This window comes from Vipera ursinii (genome assembly GCF_947247035.1).
Source record: "Vipera ursinii genome assembly, chromosome: 2".
NCBI lineage: Eukaryota > Metazoa > Chordata > Lepidosauria > Squamata > Viperidae > Vipera > Vipera ursinii.
The window spans coordinates 228,189,183-228,212,071 of NC_139513.1; the positions used below are offsets into that span (position 1 = coordinate 228,189,183).

The following is a 22,889-nucleotide window of genomic DNA, read 5'->3' on the forward strand; positions in this document are numbered from 1 at the left end:
ATTGCTATTTTAAGCCACTGTACTAATTTGGCATATTAGTACAGGAAATTAAAAGGCACTAATAATGCTGTGAGCAGTTTTAATGTCTCATTAAGTGCAACAAGGTATTATTTTGAAATGGATTGGTGATACAACTCAGTGAAGTACTTCAGGGACCATCAGCAAATGTAAACACATGTAAATGTTTTAATAACAGGAAACCATCATCTAACTGTAACTATAGTGTAGTAAATAGTTCACATCTAAATCAGTTTATCTTACTGAATAAACTACGAAGTACTGTTTTCTGTGTACTATCTCTGGAAGCAAAACCTTCAATTTCCATAGAAAATTATCTTTCTAATAAATGTTTATTCTTAAATTAATATAAATAGAGGTCATTCTTTTTTTCATTCAGACAAGTTTACAATGGAATTGGTATTTTTTATTGATTTATTTTAGACTTTTTATAAAAGTGACCGGGATATATAATAATCTTTCTTTCTCCTATTTAAATTGTACTGAGAAAGAATGATTACTCTCAAATCATCCATCTAGTTATCATAGCTGTGGCGGGACTAGAACTCACAGCCTCCTGCTTTCCAGTCTGGTGCCTTAACATATGTATTATCTTACAGGGCATGAAATTGCTGTATAGATTTCACAGTATATACAATACGCAGTTTCAGTTATGTAATAGTAATAGCAAGAGACGAGAAAAGTAGAGTTATACCAATAAAACAATCAAGACTTTTTAGCTTATGAGTAGATTTTAGATTGTTATTAATTTTAGTATTAGTATTGATTATATTTTTGTTTAAGTTATTATTATTATGTTTTTAATAATTTGAATGTATCTATGTTAAAGGGGAGTTAAAGCACATTATGATTTTGGTTAATTTTATAATGGATAATCTTAGTTAGAATATGATTATTATATCTATAACCCTGTATTCAGCTCTGGGAAGTGGGGGAGGAAGGGGGGTGGTTTGGGGCGGGTGGGTTTTGGGGATATGTATTGTAAAAAATTTTTTGTAAAACTCTTTAATAAAAAAAACAATCAAGACTTGTGTTAATTAGAATTTTAACAATTTAATCAGAGCAAAGTTGTTGTTTAAATACAATATGCTAATTTAAATTATAAATATCGGTGTGTTTATTAAATGAGAAAATGGTTACTATGTTTATCATGGCTTGTTAAGACATGGCTTCTGTACATCTTAGTATCACATCAATTTGAAACTGCTCTTTCTAATTAAATAATAGAAATTGCATTGCATTGCACAATCTACTTGGATTGTATGGGTTTGTTTCTTTTTAGTTCCTGTCCAGTGCTTGTCATCTTTGCCTTTTTAATTCTTTTTTTTGTGCCTCTTATTACACTTAAAAAAATATTTTTTCTTCTGAAATGCCCACATTTGTTGGACATCAGACAGCATAATCATACTAATCACTTGCGTCATCTAGAACTGAGATGGAATTATATGTCATTTTTGAATGAAGATTTATTTTAGATTAGGGTTTAATTGTGCTAAATGTATAATCATTCCAAATTATAAATAGATTAATTAGAATTTTTCAACAAGTTGGTGACAGCAATCATACAATTTGTTCTTCACTTGTGCTTTCAAGTGGATACATCACTTGCAAAAATAAAACATTAGACAGCACTGGTATTATTATGTGGCAATTTCATACCTCCAACAGATTACTTCTGACAGGATTTTATAGATCAAAATGGTAGAACCTACCACTTTGGCTCTAGTTCTGGGAGGAAAGGCAGGTTGTTTTCCCGGGTATTTTGGGTCAACTACTGGTCCACCTGTAGAGCTTGAGAAATGAACAACTGTTGACTCAAACTGCTGGTTTAATGTGAAGAATCATGCCAGTCTTGTTCAGCATTGACTTATTTTGTTTTATTTAGTCACTTTGCTTGCTTGTCACACATTCCAAAAGACATGCAGTTATCCTGAGCTTGGTTTCCTGCTACAGACAATTGCTGTCTTTTCCTGCAAAGAGTGTCAGCCTTTGACAGTCAGGTCAGGCTTACTTCCTTCTAGACAGATTACAAGTTGCAAGAACTGAGGCAAGTCAGTGCCCAACCAAAGTCCACCAGTTAACTGAGGTAGCAAGAAAGAGAAGAAGAATGGATGCAAACAATCTATCTTAGGGTATAAGGCAAGAGTTACACCACCTTGTCACAAAATCTAATTAATTTAATTTAATTTATTGAGATTTCTATACCGCCCTTCTCCCAAAGGGACTCAGGGCGGTTCACAGGGCATAAATATAAAATGACAATACAAAAATTAAAAGACAATTAAATCAATGCCAAAGTTAAAACAAGAATAATAAAACAAGCCTATAAAAACCCATATACCCCCATCAGGCCAGACCCGCTAGTTCAAATAAATGGGTCTTCAACCCGCGACGGAAGGATCGGAGGTCTGATGCCGTCCGGAGCTCAGCCGGCAGTTGGTTCCATAATGCCGGAGCACCCACAGAGAAGGCCCTCCCCCTGGGGGCCACCAGTCGACATTCCTTGACAGGAGGCACCCTGAGGAGGTCCTCTCTGTGGGCGCGCACAGGGCGGAGGGGAGTCGACGCCGGCAGCAGGTGGTCCTCGAGGTATCGCGGACCCATGCCATGTAGGGACTTAAAGATCATAACCAAAACCTTGAACCTTACCCGGAAGACAACTGGTAACCAATGCAGCTCACGGAGCAAAGGTGTAACATGGGAGTACCGGGAAACTCCCAAGACAACTCTCGCGGCCGCATGCAAAAGCATGCAAGCACTGGGTCCTTTCACTATGCCAAGAAGGAATCATTTCTGAGGCTTACCTGGTGTCACCCCATCCTTTGATTATTACTTCTTTATAGCAGCCAGGCCATCTCTTCAGTCACATTTCCAATGTAGTTAAGCTGCTCATTGCTCCATTCTTGCTGAGTGGAACATATGAAGGAAGGTATTAGCAGTGCTACGGTCTGCCTGTTGATTCCGCCATCCATTCCTGTTTGAATTAGATTAGGTAGACTTAATGCCCTTTTCAGTAAAGGCAAAAGCAAAAGATGCTTGATTCCACTCCTACCCAATTTTACAAGCATATCAGAATATTTCTATTTTAGCAAGTGTTTGAATTGGATAGCGACCTAGTGCAGTGGTTTCCAAACTGCTCCATGGTACTCCTGATGCTGCTATGATCTGACGGGCGCCACAGGACTTTTTTTCCCCCCTACTAAATGAATGTAACTCTTAGTAAATTTGCTGGGGCACAGAGGCATACAGTTTTAAAACTAATAGATGTACCACAAACTGAGAATGTTTGGGAATCTCTGATCAAGTAATTTTTAAAAAACTTTACTGGTTAATGTTTTATTTACTGTGCAGTGTAGTAATTACTCTTTAAGTGTATTTTATATATTTGCAGATATAAATTAGTACAATAGATAGAAAGATGCAACAGGGAATGGTACATGATGAATAACTAAGTGATCAAAGTACTGAAAGTTTTGTGGGTGAATATAAGGAAAGATTTTTCCTTTCCTATATTGTTATGCCAATGCATTTATTTCCTAACTGCACTTTGCTCAGTTCTTTCCCAATTTAATTTCAAATTTTGGTTCTTATTCATAGAGCCCTTAATATCTTGGAAGTAGCTTTCCTAAACAATTAGTGTGCTCAAGATGTTCCTGCTAGTGAAATGAAGTGAGTGGGTTACTAAAGACAGGACCATTTAGTAGCTATGAAACAAGATATCCAGAGAGGCTCAACTGATTCAACCCAGCCTCTTAAGTAACACTCAGAACCTGAAATATTTATTTAGAGAGACTAATTATTTCTTTTACTCTATCATAGTTATAAGGAGAGTTTACTAATGCTAACTTTTAATTGGGAGGATATATATTGCGAATATTGTATGTTGGTTTCTTACAAACCACCAAAAAGGATTATGTGTTGCTAAATGGACATACAAATGCATTATATCAAATCAAAATTTTCTTTCCCCCCCCCCAAGGAGTGCGGATGTTAGATGGTGATGTTACAGACATGGTAGAAGCAAAATCATTAAGCCTCAATCCCCAGCATATACATATCTACAGCGCTAGCTGGGGTCCTGATGATGATGGAAAAACAGTTGATGGACCAGCCTCTTTAACACGCCAGGCCTTTGAGAATGGGGTCAGAACGGTATGTTATACACACATCTCTACATAAATTATTATTATTATTATTATTATTATTATTATTATTATTATTATTATTATTATTATTATTATTATTATTATATTGATCATCGCACAGTCAGCCAGATGTTCAGACTGGATTTGACATTTTTATCCACCTATCGAGTCCTTACCAAGGACCTGGGATAGGCAGATGTGAATGTTTGATGGTATTACAGATATCATCGCAGGATGGAAGCAGTTCCTAGTAAGGCCGCCTTTTGCAATTGACTGATAATGAATTTGTCAATGATAATGATGATGATTATGTAAGAGAAGCATATTGATCATATTAAAAGTAAAATCAATAATAAATACATGGCATAAAGAATGCTTCCAGGGCAGGATGTCAGGATTGAAATCCAGGATCCAAATAAGTATTCCCCAAAATTAAGAGACCAATTGATAGTAACATCAGCAGCAAAAATGCCATTTACACCAACATAGGGAATCCTGGAATCCACCAGCTCTTCTGAAGATCACTGCAACTTTCTCTTTTCTTCTTACTGTGAAAAGCATTTTTCAATTAAGATTGGGCATGTGGGCATGTGCATGATTTTTTTTATTTTTGGTGCCTGTTCTTGAATTCTGGTCACTACATGTTCAAGTCCATTACTGCAAACAGGCTCTCTTATGCATTATTACATATGTATATAGGTATACATATACATAAAATCATTTTTCAAGATACACACACATGCCCAGATATACTTTTACAAAAAATGTTTATTCTTGAGGAACCCTATAGTCTAGGTAGACCAGGAATAGACTGACTGGCCCAGTGTCAAGAATGAATCATGGGTAGCTACTTTATTTGGATATTCAAGCTGCTGTTGACACCCAGCTTGAATAGTGCTTCAATAAGATTATGGTAAGAAAAGGTACAGTGATGCCACTAGCATTCCACACATCAAGTATTGGGCCAGATAGATAAAGAATAATATCCTAATAGCGCTAGTAAAAAGCAGCATCCCAAACTCTTCAGTACATGAGAGAAAACAAGAGAAAAAAATTCTGCTGACTATAATTCAAATGGCAATCTGCTCATGACTCCATGGGCACCATTGTTCAGTGATAATATTGTGGGTATAGATAAAGACCTGGAAACTTTTGAGTGAATCCAAGGGTATTTCTGTTAAAAACTGTTCTAGCCATAACTTTAGAAACCTGGTAAATTAAGATCAAACAAGAAATATTCCAATAATTCTGAACAGCAAGATATTAATACCAAGTGGTTTCCCTCCCTCCCTCTTCCCCAATTCAGTCATGTCCAATTCTCTAGACAAGTCCCTGCAGTTTTCTTGAAAAGGATTTTGGGAGGTGGTTTGCCATTGCGTCCTTCCTAGACTGAGAGAAAGTGTTACCCAACTGACTTTACACCTAAGGTGGAATTAGAATTCATGGTTTCCTGATTCCTACCCTGATGCTTTAACCATTACACCAATACTAGGTTGTCCTCCTGTAATGAATGCCCTGTTTAGCCACTGTTTTAAGTTATGACAGTTAATATGATTGAGTTTGCAACCAGCAGGAATTTACTACTTTGCAGCACCCTGCATTCACATCAACACTATTTGCATGCTTCAAAGCTGGCTCCACACAAGCAGAATCAATGGAGAATCTGTCAGTAAAATTGGAAGTTACCATGACATGATGTCCTGCTTAATGACCTTATTGCTTAGAGAAGGAGTAGTTGGTCTCAGTTTTGATAGTTAAGTGAACATCACATGTAGTTGTATTCTGTAAATAGCACTAGACTTTGTTTAATTAAAGTTGCAAATGTCTGTAATAATCTGGCAGAAAAGAAATATATTTTCAGTTATGTAAAGAGAAAATGTCATCACTTACAAATGAAGGTTCATATAATATCTGTTTATAATTATCGTAAATAAAGTGAAGCCACAATTGTTCCCTGCAAGGTAATGAACTGGAGAGTTTGCAGCACATTCTCAGTAATACAATATTGTATAACTATTTATAGGAGAAGTGGTGTTTTGTTTTTAAGAATTGGCATAGTTTTCACTTAATGAATTCTTGATAATTGCTATTGAGCCAACACTTTATTTATCAAACGTTTTTGGCAATAGAATTTCAAGTTTCTATCATTTGCACAATTAATTAAGTCCTGGTAAATTAAATTAAGCACTCAGTTCAGCAGATTGTTCATGGGTGTGGTCCATTTCTATTATTTGGAAAAAGATGTTAATTGTATCTTTACATTTTCCTTACCCAGAGGCTTATTTAAAAAATGTATGACATCAACTCTAATTATCTGTTCACATTTGCTGAAGTTATAGCATCAATCTACACTAACTTATTAACATAAAATATCCAAAAAATTGTTACTGTATTATACTGAGTTTGAAAAGTATGCAGGGAAGAAATGGAAAGTGATTAGAGAAAACAATCTTGATTTGTATTTTTATTTTTGTACACATGACACCCATTACGTTATATGTACTGTATGTTGCTATGTGGTTGCTAAGAGTGAACACCAACTTGATCTGATATAATTAGTCAATGTTGCTACTTGCTCTGGCAAATCTTGATCCAAATTAAAAGAACGTGAAATTGTTGTTTATTAAATATTTCCATAGTTATAGAAAAAAAAATAATTTTTACAATAAGCTTTGGTTTCACATGTAAAATGGAGCAGTGCAGTATTTTGAATTCAGTTCTGAAAGGGTGCTTCCAAATGTACAAGTAGTCCTTGACTTTCTACCATAATTGAGCTCAAAATTTATGTTGCTAAGCAAGACAGTTGTTAAGTGACTTTTGTACATATTATAAACAATCCCAGAACTTTGCAACCCTCATAAATATGAGTCAGTTGCCAAGCATCCGAAGTTTGATCATGTGACCATGGAGATGCTGCAGTGGCTGTAAGTGTGAAAAATGGTCATAAGTTGCCTTTTTCAGTGCTTGTTATAACTTGGAATGGTCACTGAACTGTAGCATTTAGTGTAAATCGAAGAGAGACTGCTACATAGCTTCTGGAGCATCCATGCTATTCTGGAAAGAGAAGTTGCCAACAGATACTGAATTCATTAACCTGCAAGACATGAAACACCATTTCAGAAACAAATCTAAATAATTGCATGACACTGCTCTAAAATATATGAAAAGAAATCAGCAATGAAAGTTTCTCAAAGAACTGTGGCTTTGATACAATAAAATGTATTCTGTTTTAAAAGCCTGGCTTAAAATAATGTGAGCTTCCTAAAACTTAAATAAAAAAATTACGTAATACATGCTGCCTCTTTCTACTTTAGGCCATCCAGTATTAATAAATATTTTTATTTATTATTATGCTAGATAATGTTCTCTTCTATATTTTTGTTGCCAAAACTAGCTATTAAACTATTTTTTCTTAGCCATAGTAGGAATCTGTGGAAGTTTTTTTTAACGACATGCAGTAAGTCCAATCAAGAAAAAAGCTGGAGTGGAAAATATTTGGGAAATAGGGATTTCAAGAATACTGAATACAAGATAGGCTTTTGTAAATGTAAATGCAGGGTTCTAGACTCTAAACAAGTATGCATGTATGTAAGTAGGTAGGTAGGTAGGTAGGTCTGTATCTTGTACCAAACTCTGAGCATCTCACAACCAAATCACTGTAAGATCATGCAAGAGGAAAGAAGAAACTTTATCAACATTATTTTGTGAGAGATACCAATGAAATCATGGCTGATCTAGGAAGCAAGAGTGTCTTAGATGACAGACAGTATCATTCCTCAAAATACTTTGCCTTTTCACAAAACCAATTCAACCACCTGATTTAATAGCAACATGAATATGACTAAGCAGAAGGGATAATAGCTTTAATGTAAATGAAAGACATCTCTTGGTGAATTGGATCAAGAAAAGTTAAAAGCATATTGGTAGTACTATTTATTTTTCTGCCTTTAGTGCGCTGACATAAAATAAGATGGAACTATTCATGTGTACCATATTCTTTCATCAGAATGTGAGTACTATTTGTCCAATTGTTTTGAAAATGTGTGTGTTTTTACCTGTTTGTTCAATTCTTTTGGCTGTTTAACTTAGCTGAGGAAGGACTGACCTTGCTTAAGGGAGATAATGAAAGAAGGCAATGGTAAAGCCTTTACTAATGAAATGTTACACTAGTTGATTAGAAAACAAATAATTCCCTGGTTTTAGCAGTTATTTAACTGTTTCCAAAATAAGGTTTGCATTTTTAATGCTGAGTATTACCATTAAAACAAAAATGGGATAGAAACTGGATGAGCAAACCACTGAATTATAATTAGTTGTGTATATAGATCAGAGGACAAATGAATTGTGTATACAGGAGAGGGAAGGTTCGAATGCCACTACCTTCTCCCATTCAAGCAAGCCAACAATTTCTAACAGACAATGTTTATCTGGCAGTTCCAAGGATCTGTAATGCTCTACTTTTCCCTCTTCCCTTCCTGATTCTATCACAAGGGAGAGGTGCCATCTCTCAGTATTTGAGCATTAAGATCAATAAGATCAGTATTAAAAACCACGGGGTTGAGGGCTGTCTAAATCACAGCCCACGTAAAGCATAAGACAGCATCATGAGGAAAGGAGGTAGAGCTAAACAAGACAAATTACCCCACTGAAGCAGTAACTAACTTATCAAAAAGGTCTCTATGGAAATAACCTGAATGAGCAACAAAATGGAAAACATGTTTCCAGTGTGATCTGAAAGTAATAGAGATTGTCGAGGGAAGAACTTGGCTGGATGATAGGTCAGTGAAGCTCCGTTTTGTTTTTATTAATAGTGTCTTCTCATGTTTTCTTTTTTAATTTCTGCAAATTCAGTCAAAATTTTAAAAATTGCTCCTAAACTTAAAATCTAGGTTTCCTGTATAATTGTTCCAATAGTGTTTTAGAAAAATATTTTACTATGCTCAGTGGCTAGTACAATATACATGTTTGCTTACTGGTAGTTGTTTTCCCAGGTATGTTTATTCTCCTCCTTGTGTGTAGATGATGACATTTTGGCAGCATAGACTGATATAGGAGAAAAAAGTTTAATTGTGGAGCATTTTTGCTCAGTTTCAAGCCGCTGCTTTCCATTTCCCAATCTACTGAATTTTTCCTCTTCCCATTTCCAATTTATTTTTGGAGATAGGGCACTTAATCCCAGATGCATTGGACGTTTTCATTTATTTCTATTGGTTGTTCTTTTTTTATCCAAATTACTTTGATTGATAACTTCTCAGTGTGAACAATGACATTAACAATCTCACTTTTTAAAAAATTAGATCTCCTTTCCTCTGTCCTTTTAAGTTATTATACTTCATTTTTTTCCCATTCAACATTTTCTGTCAACATTTAGAAAATATTTAAGCTTATGTAGTCATAATTAAAATATTTGAGGCCTGTTGTTACATCTTTCTTTCTTTGTAGGGGTCACTTCTGCATATTTGAGGTTTACAGAAGTGTGCTTAAACATTGTTGTGTTTATGAACAGTATAAATTTGGCTAGATTATCAGTGAGATGAACATAACTGAATAACTGAAAAATAACTCAAGCTCAAAGATATAATGCTTCTCAATACCATTAATTAGTAATTAATTAAGAAAGCTATTGGGAAGTAAGAGTGGAAGAGAATTATTAACTTAAATCATCATGTTTTCTGAGGCACGTGGTGACCTCTGTTGGAAATCTGACACTGAGCTAAATTGTTTTTGATTTAGTTCATCCAGGCATTTTATGTTATTTAATATTTATTGGGGAAGGAAGTAAACTTGTATGTCTGAAGATGTAGAATTGAATTAGAACAAAAGGAAGCAAATGTAGGATAAAGATTCCACTGAAATATCTTAATGATTAGTTCAAGGGATTATATATTATGAAAAATACTTCTAATACCTGTGAGTGTTGGTTTATTTGCCATTCTATTTTTGCAAGATAATTTTATATTGGGTGTTCTCAGATGAACAGTGCCTAGTACCATCAGCTAAATGTGTTGTTTATGCAGAAATTCCCATTTTTTCTCTAATGGATTTTTTGTGGAAAGAGAAAAAGAAATGAGAAGCAGTGGGAAACATCTGCAAGATGTTCTGAAATCCTGTAAAATTCTATAAACGAGGCAGGATAATTTAATTGTAAAAGATTTATTGAAGAATAGTCTCTATTTCTATATTTAGCCAAATCAAAGAATAAAATCCACCAGATTCTGGGAATCTAAAAGTTACTAAGTTACTGAGTTTACCAAATCAGGTTGAACAGAGGACTTCATAGTGAAAATGTTAGGCATTCATTGTTGTGAATTATTGCACAGATTTTTCATGGCAAATTCTTTTCAGAATTATAAAGAAGGGAAGATAAAATCTGCAAAAGAAGTTAGATATTGGATTTTTTTCCTTGATTGGCACATTCACTGCCTTCTTGTAGTCAGGGTATCTTTCTTTTTAGTGAACTGGATAGGAGCCAAAAAGTTCATTGGGCATTAATGTGGTGGTAACTGCCACTTCCCACTGTGGCACTGGGGTAGCTGGCTGTGACACAGTGCTTGAGGTGGCATTTCTCAGGGCTGGGTTAAGGCAGGGGTAGGCAACCTTGGCTCTTTTATGACTCATGGACTTCAACTCCCAGAAATCCTGGCTCCTCAGGAATTCTGGGAGTTGAAGTCCACGAGTCATAAAAGAGCCAAGGTTGCCTACCCCTGGGTTAGGGTCTCAAAATATATTTCAGGTGGTAGAAACATTTAGGATATTTCTCCTTGAAAAATGGAGATTAAGCAACTAAAATAGCTTTAAAAGTGAAAGTTCAGAGTGTATACATGCACTGACTTTTGTTTCAGCCAGCAGCCTTTATTGTTTTGTTTTGTTTTTGCTATGTTTGAAAATTAAATGCTAATTATATCTCTTTAGGGAATAGTTGTAACTACTTTGTCTGTTCCAAATGATGCAATCACTTACGATTCTTTATTATTCATTTGTAAATCCAGACTAGAAATAGCTTATATAAATTGATAAGTTTTTAAACATTTTTTTTATTCTGAAGATTTTTTTAAAAAAATCTATAAATAAAATTGCATCTTAAATAGAAGAATTCATGCAATTTCTTTGAAACTTCATCTACAAAGTTCCAAAGCCTATTTTTGTATTACAAGTATCTGGAGGCAAATAACACTGGGGTCAGGATTAAAAAACAATGATGCTGTGCAATAATAGAGACTAAGGTTGGGAGGACTAATATTCTGAGTTCTGTATGACTTATGAGGTATCTAATTCAGAATCCCTAGAAGATTCATTGCAGCTGTTCCAAACATTAATGGTTAAAAGCCAGTGGTTGTTGAGAAAAAAAAAGAAAAGAAAAACAGACTATATTGGGTAAACTGATTTGTCAAGAATTTTGTAAGGAAGTAAAACAATAGAAAAGTCTTCTTCATCTCATACACTTTCTTTCATCTAGAGTGTTTGGCCAACACAGAGCTAAAATATATATATTAATAAATGAGACAAACTCCGATTCCAAAGGATTATAATATACGCTTAAGACTGATCCTGTAAACAGTTATAGCCCACTGAGAGTTTAGTTACAAAGATTTATATGTTGATGACAGAAAATTAAGAATATTTTCTTCAAAAATATTTAATTTTCATTAAATTTCTCTGAAGAAAATTAAAGCCTTTCCTAAGTCAGCATCAACATTTATATGACTGACAAACAAGTTGCAAGTAAGTGTAATTAATGATTCTTTCTTCAGTTATTTTTCTCCTCTTTATCTTTTTTTTTAATTGGTTCAAAAAAGACAAAATTGGTTGGAAGAAAGGACTTAAGTTTATGTGGCACAAAATATATAGGAAGACAGAAACAGTGATCTGTAGCAATTAGAATGGAAGAGCAATGAGCAACCACAGATAGTTTGATATTAACAAAATTGTAATCCATAGAGATTAACCGTAGATATTAAACACACTGGAAGTCAAAATTTTGATAATTATATTTTATTTATCACTTTAATGCTATATTTAATGCTATATTTGCAAAGAAAAGTTATAGATGGCATTTAGGTTGAAGTTAGAATCTATATAAAAAATGCCTTTGCTTAATAACATTTAGAAGATTTCTTCTGACAAGATTGGCAAAATCAGGGGAAAAACACAGTATGAATCAATTTATATACATTTCTAAATGAAGGGTTATTAAAATGACATTAAAAATGGAATTTACAATTTGAAAAGAAAACAGATTTCCTTTGTGGTAGTTGAAATTCAGCTTGTAAATGTTTAACATCATTGAATAAAATTTTGCTTTACAATCCTGATGCTTTAGCCTTAGATATGGCATAGAATTTCCCAAGTTCAGAGAATGCCCAATCACCCTTGAGGAACAGACAGAGAAAAGGGGACAATTCATCAGATAGCTACTTGTGTATTAACTTGGTTCCCTGGAACATTCCTAGATCCCAACAATATCTAGATACAATCTGGAAAATTAAAATAATAGCAGGAAAAAAGCAATAATTTGTAAGTACTGCCTAACTTTGGAATAAATATAACTAAAGAGTTTTGATTCAATGCATGCTGTATATTTTAAAATCTTAGGGATCAGACTAAATATAGCTGACATGGATTAAACAAAATTTTGTTGAAAAATGCAGAACAATGTAATACTCTAAAACAGACATGTCAAAGTCACGACGTCACATGACGTCATGCAACGTATCTGGACAGTTTTGCCATTGCCGGAATGGGATGGGCGTGGCTTCTGTCCAGCCCGCGGGCTGGCAGTTTGACACCCCTGTTCTAAAATGTCTGCTCATTTCAAATGAAACATTCTGCTTTCAAAAAAATAGTATCTTTTAATTTATTTAATTAATATATCCTGTTTTATTAAATAAATTATACTAATTTATATTTTATATATTATAACAATACATTATGTATAATATAATATATATTAAAAACAACACTGATATGTAGATATAAATGAATATATACAGGGGGGGACAGATGATAGATTCATGTGTATACTTTTTTCATCTTCATCATTTTCCTACTAGTTCAGATTAACGCTGATATGTAGATATAATTGTTTGTGTGTGTGTGTGTGTGTGTGTGTGTGTAGGAGAGAGAGAGGGGCATACAATAGATAGATACACACACACACAAATTGTGTGTTCGAAATATTCATCATTATTTTCCTACTAGTGCAGATACGGCTCTTTTTTTCAGCTCAGCTGACTGTTGATCCATTGGTTGCACAGAAATTGATCAACCTGTTTGTGGCCTAAGTCTAAAATAATAGGTTGAGTGAGTGGACCAAACTCAACCAACTGGCTTTTGTGGTTAAAGCAGTTTCTAGTGTGGTGGCTTAATCACTAGTCTAAAGTGATTGAAATTGTATATATGACTTCTCAGAGTGGAGGAGGGAGGATGAATTTTTAACACTTCAACAAAAGATAACCATATTTCATTTTAATTGTTCATACATAATCTATATCTATAGGCAGCTTGTTTGTAGGATGCAAGTAATATATGATATGGAACCTACTGGGTAATTGGAGCCATAAATGTATCTTTCCAATCTTTAAAATTAATCTCTTGGCAATAATAAAGACACAAAAATCTATTACCATTGACTAGCCGTCAACCTTCACAACCTATATAACCGTTGTGGTTATATAGTTCGACAGATTATGTGCATCTGAAAATATTACTTTGATTTGTTTCGAAGTCAAATTAATATATCTAATTATTATATTTCTTCCCCTATTGCTAAGCACATTGATTTGTGCTTTAGATTGTAAGCCGCCCCGAGTCTTCGGAGAAGGGCAGGATATAAATGGGATTAAAAAAAAATAAAAAATTGTGACTTTAGAACACTGCAAAAACTTATGATTTAACAAAGTGTTATTTTGGTTGCACCTCCAATAATACAGTTGTTTATTCTTCTGTACAAATACTCTGAGCTTCAATATGTTGGAAATATTTTTTGTTGTATAACTTGTAATCTAAGATCCAATAACTGTTTAGTATTGAAGTTTAAACATTTTCCTTTTTTAAGACAAAATGAGGGTCTCACATTTCTTATCAAATAACAGATCACATTGATATATGAATAACTGGTATTTATAAAGACTGTTTGTTGACTTTTTGGACTCAGAATTTCATAAGCTAACTTTGAGATGAAATGTTGCTGGTCCAAATCAAGATGTCAAATAAATAACTGTAAATACTACCTTTTAGTAAAGGTAAAGGTAAATGTTCTCCCGCACATGCGTGCTAGTCGTTTCCGACTCTAGGGGCCACTCCTCATCTCTGTTTCAAAGCCGAAGAACCAGCGCTTGTCCAAGGACATCTCCGTGGTCATGTGGCTGGCATGACTAGACACCAAAGGCGCATGGAACACTGTTACCTTCCCTCCGTAGTGGTCCCTATTTTTCTACTTGCATTTTTACGTGCTTTCGAACTGCTAGGTTGGCAGAAGCTGGGATGAGTAACAGGTGCTCACTCTGTTACGCGGCACTTGGGATTTGACCTGCCAAACTGCCAACCTTCTGATCAACAAGCTCAGCGTACTAACCCACTGAACCACCATGTCCCTTAGTAGCAACTGCGTCCCTTTTAGTAGCAACTGACAAATGTTATTTATCTTTTAACAAAGAAAATGACAAAAATTCATCATTATCATCCACTAGTTTTATTAATATAAAAGATCCCAACATCCATTCAGATATTCACAATATCAATTTTTAATCAATTTTGAGATATGGGTTATATCATAGTGTCAATTTGGCATTAAAAAGGGATCAAGGTATATTTTCAAAATATACTGTCCCACAGTTTTCAAATAAATTTGATAGTGACAAATATATATATTGCATCTTTTTCAACAATATCTTTGGGTTTGAAGAATCCTGCTGAAATTTACAAAACAATATAGTGAGTAAATGAAAATATTTTTGGATATGTATATACAAATTTTGCACAATATATAAAGTATCCTGGAAATGTGATTATCTGTGTACTAAGCACCCATGTTTTTCTCAAGCTGGGCACTTGGATCATTTTCCTGCTAGACAAGTTGGGTCAGGCATATACTACCTGCACAAGATGACCCTAAAGACAATAAATCAGGTTTCTGCATTTTGTAAAAATTGCTGTTTCTGAGTCATCTTCTGAGTCATCTATACTACTGCTAAGCTTGTAAGCCGCCCTGAGTCTTCGGAGAAGGGCGGGATATAAATGGAATAAAAAAAAAAGGGCAGCCTCATGCAAAATTAAGCCACACATAAAAGAGAGATGAAGTGAGTCACTATCTTCAGTGCCTCCTGATTTGGGATAAAGTTAAGTGTAACTGGCAGACCTGCAAAAATTAGCCAAAGGTGCTCCTGGACATGTCTTCCAGCTGTTCTTTCAAAAGAAGCCATGATTTTAGACTACATAATACCTCTTTCGGGGAAAGTGCTACTCATCAAGAGTTTTAGATGGAACCTCTATGGTACTGTAAGACTTCTGAACTAATAGTAACCTCATCTTGCTGTGAATTCTTCATAATCTGTTTTGCCCCCTTTTATTCCTCACAGTCTCTAGGCAGCATTTAGGCTTGCCGCTGCATCTCCTGTTTGTTTTACAACCAAGTGTAAAATTTAATTTAATTTAATTTAATAATTTGATTTCTATACCGCCCTTCTCCCGAAGGACTCAGGGCGGTGAACAGGGCAATACACAATAAAAATCAAATACAAAAATTAAAAAACCATTAAACATCATGCCCATAAAATCAATACATATTAAGTTAAAAACTAATTTTAAAAACCCAACCCCATCCTGTCAGACCAGGCCAGCTTGTTCGAAAAAGAATGTTTTAAGATCGCGCCGGAAGGAGCGAAGGTTGGGGGCCGTCCGGAGCTCAACCGGTAAGCGGTTCCAGAGGTCTGGCACGCCCACAGAGAACGCTCTCCCCCTGGGGGTCACCAATCGGCATTCTTTGATCGGCGGCACCCTGAGGAGGCCCTCTCTGTGGGAGCGCACTGGACGGAGGGAAGTTGACGCCGGTCGCAGGTGTTGCCGTAGGTAATCCGGACCCATGCCATGAAGGGCTTTGTACGTCATAACTAACACCTTGAACCTCACCCGGAGAGCAACCGGTAGCCAATGCAGCTCGTGGAGCAAAGGTGTAACATGGGAGTATCGGGAAACTCCCAAGACGACTCGCGCGGCTGCATTCTGCACCAGCTGGAGTCTCCGGGTGGACCTCAAGGGCAGCCCCATGTAGAGAGCATTACAGTAGTCTAGACGAGAGGTCACGGGCGCATGAGTGACTGTGCGCAAGGCATCCCGGTCTAGATAGGGCCGCAACTGGCGCACCAGGCGAACCTGGGCAAAGGCCCCCCTAGTCACAGCTCCAATATGCTCTTCCAAAGAGAGCTGTGAGTCTAGAAGGACCCCCAAGTTGCGGGCCCTATCTACGGGGGGTAATAGCTCACCCCCCCATGGCCAATGATGGAATAATCGGAATTTCCCGGGATGCCGGCACGAACAGCCACTCAGTCTTGTCAGGGTTGAGTCGAAGCCTGTTCCTCCCCATCCAGACCCGGACCGCCTCCAGGCAACGGGACATCACATCGAGGGCATCACTGGGGTGGTTTGGGGTCGAAATAAAAAGCTGGGTATCATCAGCATATTGGTGATACCCAACTCCAAAACCACAAATCATCTCACCCAGTGGCTTCATATAGATGTTGAACAGGAGAGGCGAGAGAACCGATCCCTGAGGAACTCCACAGATGAGAGGTCTCAGGGTCGATCTCTGCCCCCCTGCTAACACCGACTGCGAACGTCCCAGGAGGTAAGAGGAGAACCACTGGAGAACTGTGCCTCCCACTCCTAACCCCCTGAGATGTCACAGCAGGATACCATGGTCGATGGTATCAAAAGCCGCTGAGAGGTCTAAAAGGACTAGGACAGAGGAACAACCCCTGTCCCGAGCCCGCCAGAGATCATTCACCAGCGCGACCAATGCCGTCTCCGTGCTGTACCCGGGCCTGAAACCCGATTGGTACGGGTCTAGGTAGTCAGCTTCCTCCAAGAACAAAGGGAGCTGATGCGCCACCACGCTCTCAACAACCTTCACCAAAAAGCGAAGGTTGGAGACCGGACGATAGTTGTTTAAAATTGCTGGGTCCAAGGCAGGCTTCTTGAGGAGGGGTCTCACCACCGCCTCCTTCAAGGCGGCGGGAAAACTACCCTGACTCAAAGAAGCAGTAATCACTGCCTGGAGCCAGCCTCGTGTCCCATCCCGGGCTGCATAAGTCAGCCAGGAGGGTCACGGGTCCAGCAAACACGTGGTGGAGCTCAGCTTCCCCATGATCTTGTCCACTTCTTCAGGGGTCACAGGATCAAACTCTTCCCAGATTAAATCGACAAGACCACCCGTATCCTCTTCGTCCGACTCTGCCCAGTCGGAGTCCAAACCGGTCCGGATCCGAGTGATTTTGTCCGACAGAAATCGACTAAACTCCTCCGCTCGACCCTGCAAGGGTTCCTCCCTCACCTCCTGATTAAGGAGAGAGCGAGTTACCCTAAACAGGGCGGCCGGGCGATTATCTGCGGACGCAATGAGGGTGGCAAAGTGGTTAGACCTAGCCACCTAGCCACCCTCAATGCTGCGAGATAAGTTCTCGTAAACGACCTTAGTCGTTTCATTAAAAAAGCGGGGGCGGGGGGGAAAGAAGCAGAGTACTAGAGCATCCACACCAATGTGTACAAAACTTAGTCTGACAGGTATTGATGGTTCACTGCTTTTACTGCCACAGTATAGGCCCGAACATGGGATTATACTCTACTCTGGTTTTTGTCATTTCTCATCACCTGCCAGCATTGTTCCAGATACTTCAGGAAAAACAATTTATTCACTGATAGTTTCATAACCTTTTTGGGCCAGCAATTATTAGCAACAAGGACATAAAATGGGAGAGTATTATAACCTATATTTGCTACTTTACAGGATGAATTTAAATTAGAAATAAAATATTTTATCCAAATTAAATTACCAAAAAGGGCTATTACAACTTATTATCTGCTTCTAATTTTAATATTTGTTTAATTTATTTCAAATAGGGCAGAAACAACTTGGGCTCCATTTATGTGTGGGCATCTGGAAATGGTGGAAGAAGTAAAGATCATTGCTCGTGTGATGGCTACACCAATAGCATCTATACCATCTCCATCAGTAGCACAGCTGAAAGTGGAAGGAAGCCTTGGTATCTAGAAGAATGTGCATCAACATTAGCCACAACCTACAGCAGCGGAGAATCCTATGACAGGAAAATTGTATGTGGTCTTTTCACCATGATTGACGTTCATAAAATTAACAACTTATTTTTGTAAATATATTTTAGGTGTTATTTATCCTAAAGTTACTTGACATTTTTTACATATATTTTGAAGGATTTGCTCCTAAAAAAATATTTTTCATCCTCAACCAAAAACTGACTTGCACAAGAAACAAACATACAGAAAAATCTTCCAACTGAAGGGAGGGGAAAACACATTTGTTCTCTCTCAATCCTAGTTTTCCATCATGAATACAAATTTGTTTAATGTTTTCTCCTTTTCAGTCTCTTGCTGCTAATAAGGAGTTAAGATCGGCTATTTTTCAAAATATATCGTTTCTTCTAATAATCTGGGATATTAGCCATCTCTCCTGGAAACCTTGCTGTTTTCAGATGATTAATTTTAAAGACAAATTCTGAGGTAACTCTTCATTCCAGTAATTATTCTGTTGTCATCTGCTTTCTTCTACTTATTTTTCTTTTGATAAATTATATATATTTGGGTTTTTTTCTATAATCTCAAAAAATGGTAAAAGGAGGAAGAAGTCATTCATTTTTCTAGCAAAAATATTCCCATGATGAAATTTACCTTCTTGAATTCAAGAGTATTTTGGCAATATTGGTTTTATGACAAAATATTTGATAATCTACTCTTGTACAACCCTTTAATTTCCATTCACTCAAAAACTTGATATAGTGCAGGGGTGTCAAACTCAATTTCATTGAGGGCCGCATCAACATTGCGGTTGCCCTCAAGGGGCCAGGTGGGTATGGCCAGGGTGGGTGTGGCCTACTGGGTAGGCGTGGCTAGAGTGCGTATGGCCTACTGGGTGGGCATGGCCAGCTCTACATTGTTCGCATCCAGGGTGCCTATGGGGGCCTGGGCAGGAGTGGGACAGATTTGAGGGTCTCTGGCAGAAGGAGGGTCTCTGGGCCAGGGCCAAGGCAGTGGGGGCTGTTCCCTCACTGTTTCCAGGATGGCTTCACGGGCCACATGAAACCACTTTGCGGGCTGGATCTGGCCCCCGGGCCTTGTGTTTTACATGCCTGATATAGTGTAACACATATTGTTCAAATATTTCTAGATAAGATTTTCTTAAAATGTTCCATGCTGAAGCCATAAATAATTCAACCTAGCATCATTCCTGTGTTTTAAATTAATTAAATAAATAAGACTAAAGAATCCAAGCAGTTGAAATATAATTAATGATTTCCAAAAATGCAAGGATTCTAAAGGTAACTTTGCATGAATTTTAGTTATAGATTACAGCATGTTACCTGTAAAACGTATAAACATTATTTTGGCTTCTAGTACTAATAAAGAAGAACAGTTGTAGCTCAGGGTTGAAATGAGGCATCCTTGGTGCTCTCTGAACTTGTTCTTTTCTTGCAGATGTTTCATTACCCAAACTATTATCAATGCTAATCTGCTGTCCTAGACTAGCTTTGGTTTCTAATGTTCAAGAAGAGTATAAAGCCTACCAAGCTTTCTTCACATTTCTCTGATATAAGAGTAACAATAGCAAAAACACGATTCTGTGGGATTTCTCTTAATCTCAAGTAGTGCAGTTAAACTATTGGACTGAGCAGTACTATGCATTTAAACCTGTCCAGTCACTCCATGCTATCTATTTGATAAATAAATTCAAAACCATGCAAGCAACTGTTGGGTCAGTTTTATTTTAAAGTTTTCTTGAAATCTTGACAGTGTCAAATTACTATTTAGTGATGGAGTGGTAACATCATCCAGGCATAATCCTAATTCTGCTTGCAGAAAAATCTGGCAGTTATAATGACAACTGCATCTGTCTATTATAAATCTACATGCATTTGCAGGCAGCCACCTATCTGCCTCAAAGAAATAGCACCTTCCAAAGTGTCCCTTTTCAATTTCTGCAAGGAAGCCTATTAGTTATTAGAAGAAGGTGGCTAGACCCAGGTGTTATGTACTGGGCTCTTGCAAACACCACGTGGGTTGCTGGAGCAGCTAACGGCTCCAGCAACCCAGACTACAAGTCTCCTGTGCTGCAATTGGCTATCTCCAGACGGCAATGGTTGATTCAAACCTATTGGTTGCTACCTAGGGGCTAAACTATATATTGCGGCTAGTTGCAGCCATTCCCTCAGTACAGTTCCAACACAAAATAAACAATGAGCTACCCTGTACTCAACTTCGCATCTTCTTCATTCCTGTGCCAAAGAACCTGCTATTTAACAGTGGCGACGAAGGTGGAATCCTGCTTCACCAAATAAAGAGCTGAAGTCTACGAGGGAAAGGCAGCACACGCCGGAGAGAAGAGGCATTTCCCCCCCCAAGGTCGGCTAGCAAGCTATGCTAGCGACCTCGTGCTCAGTGGACTCATTCCCTGAGCCTGAAGCAGGATCCAGAAGAACACAGGAACCAGCAAGAAAGAATGCCAAAGGTTGGAAAACTGCGAGAATTCGACGTGAAACACCCGGAGGAATGGCCATCATATTTATAGCAAGTAGAAAACTACCTCAGAGCCAATCAGATCGCCCAAGATGTCTGAAATGGCTTGGCGGTTCACGTTTGACCAAAGAGCGCAGCTTCCCGGGGAGTCAGCATCGGAGTTCATAGCGGGCCTAAGGCAGGCTGCATGCCTATACAAGTTTTCAAATTTAGAAGAGCGACTACAAGACCAGCTCATCTGTAGCCTACGGGACAGAACGCTTCAGCAGATACTATTTGCTAGGCCAAATTTAACGTTTTCTGAAGCACAAGATGAGGTGATGGCCGACAAAGCTTCCGGGGGCGCCATTCAAACTGTACAGCCTGCCAAATTGACAAAGTTCGAAGAAACGGTCTACTGTGAGGATGCCAAATGCATACTCCCTGGTCTACGCTGGGACCTTTCAGGGGCAGCTCTTCCTTACAGTAGTGGATAGCCACTCAAAATGGCTGGAAGTAATTCTAATTCCTAATATGACTACTGCTAGGACCATCCAGGTGCTGAGAAAACTCTGCCACACATGGGTTGCCAGATGTCTTAGTCTCAAACAATGGAGCCCAATTCACTGCTGCTGAATTTCAGGCATTTCTTAGAGCTAATCTCATCAGACATGCAACATCTGCGCCTTTTCATCCATCTTCTAATGGTCAAGCTGAACGCATGGTGAGGACAACGAAGGAAGCACTCAAGCGCATTGTCACAGGTGACTGGCATCACAGATTGGCAGATTTTTTTACTCTGCCAGCATTCTACGCCCTGCACTGCTACAGGCAAAAATCCTGCAGAACTACATTGGGGGAGGCGTTTGATTACTAAACAGGACAGGTTGCATCCAGATAGAGTGGCAGCAGAAGCCTCTCAACCAAAACCCCTGAGGGGGCTGCACAAGGGCGTTTGGGTTTGGGCCATGAACTATGGTCATAGGAATCTGTGGGTTCCTGATCAAATCACCAAGGCATCCGGACCCCTATCTTATGAAGTGGGGTTGGAGGGAGGGCGTTGTCAGACAACACATTGATCAGCTCAGGAAACGGTTTCCAGAATGGCCACTAAGCGGGGACTGCATCATAAGTCCCTCCCAAGGTCCTCAAACTTGTGGCCAAGCCAGCCCTCACATGGACTACCTGGACTTCTCCTTCTTATCTGAGGTGGAACCAGAGGGAGAACTAGGGAGCTTTAGAGTGCAACATGCATCCCCTTAAGGAGCAAGCCAACAGAACTTCAGCAACCCCTGTGCCTACTCTGACTCTGGGTTGGGCCAACCTGGAGAGGCCAGCCAGAGTGCATCAAATGCACTCTGGTAGACCAAAGTGATGGGAACTCCGAGACGTTCCTCTAGGGCACCCAAGTCTCCTTCATATCTTTCAGACGTTGTAAAATAAAGAGCTATATATTGTTGTGAAACCTGTTGCCACTATACTACAGAAACTAGTGCTATGTTGTAGCTGCCTAATAGTGCAAATTGTGAAGCCTGTTCATTGAGACGTTGTTTAATCTCATTGTAACCTACATGGCTTTTTATTATTTGTATTATTATTATCACTTTACTTTAGTGTGTTTGGATAATGAGTCTTGACAATTGTTGAGACTAATTGGTGTTATAGTCTGATCTAAGAGGGGAGGGGTGTTATGTACTAGGCTCTTGGAAACACCACGTGGGTTGCTGGAGCAGCTAACGGCTCTCTAGCAACCCAGACTACAAGTCTCCTGTGCTGCAGTTGGCTATCTCCAGGCGGCAATGGTTGATTCAAACCTATTGGCTGCCGCCTAGGGGCTAGACTATATATTGCGGCTGGTTGCAGCCATTTTCCCCAGTACAGTCACAGCATGAAATAAACAATGAGTTACCCTGTACTCTTTTCTGCGTCTTCATTCCTGCACCAAAGAACCCGCTATTTAACACCAGGCTGTAACAGAACTTCCATGTT

At 38.0% G+C, this 22,889-nt stretch overlaps 1 protein-coding gene across 1 annotated transcript in view; it reads left to right on the plus strand.

Moving 5' to 3' along the window:
• PCSK5 (proprotein convertase subtilisin/kexin type 5) overlaps nt 1-22,889 on the plus strand; it is a gene marked incomplete at both ends in the record, with an annotated part of 224,946 nt that overhangs the window by 99,038 nt on the left and 103,019 nt on the right. Inside the window, 2 exons of the mRNA XM_083351165.1 lie at nt 3,998-4,170; nt 18,276-18,488. Of these exons, the coding sequence (XP_083207291.1) occupies nt 3,998-4,170; nt 18,276-18,488 (386 nt within the window). The remainder of the gene's footprint in view (nt 1-3,997; nt 4,171-18,275; nt 18,489-22,889) is intronic.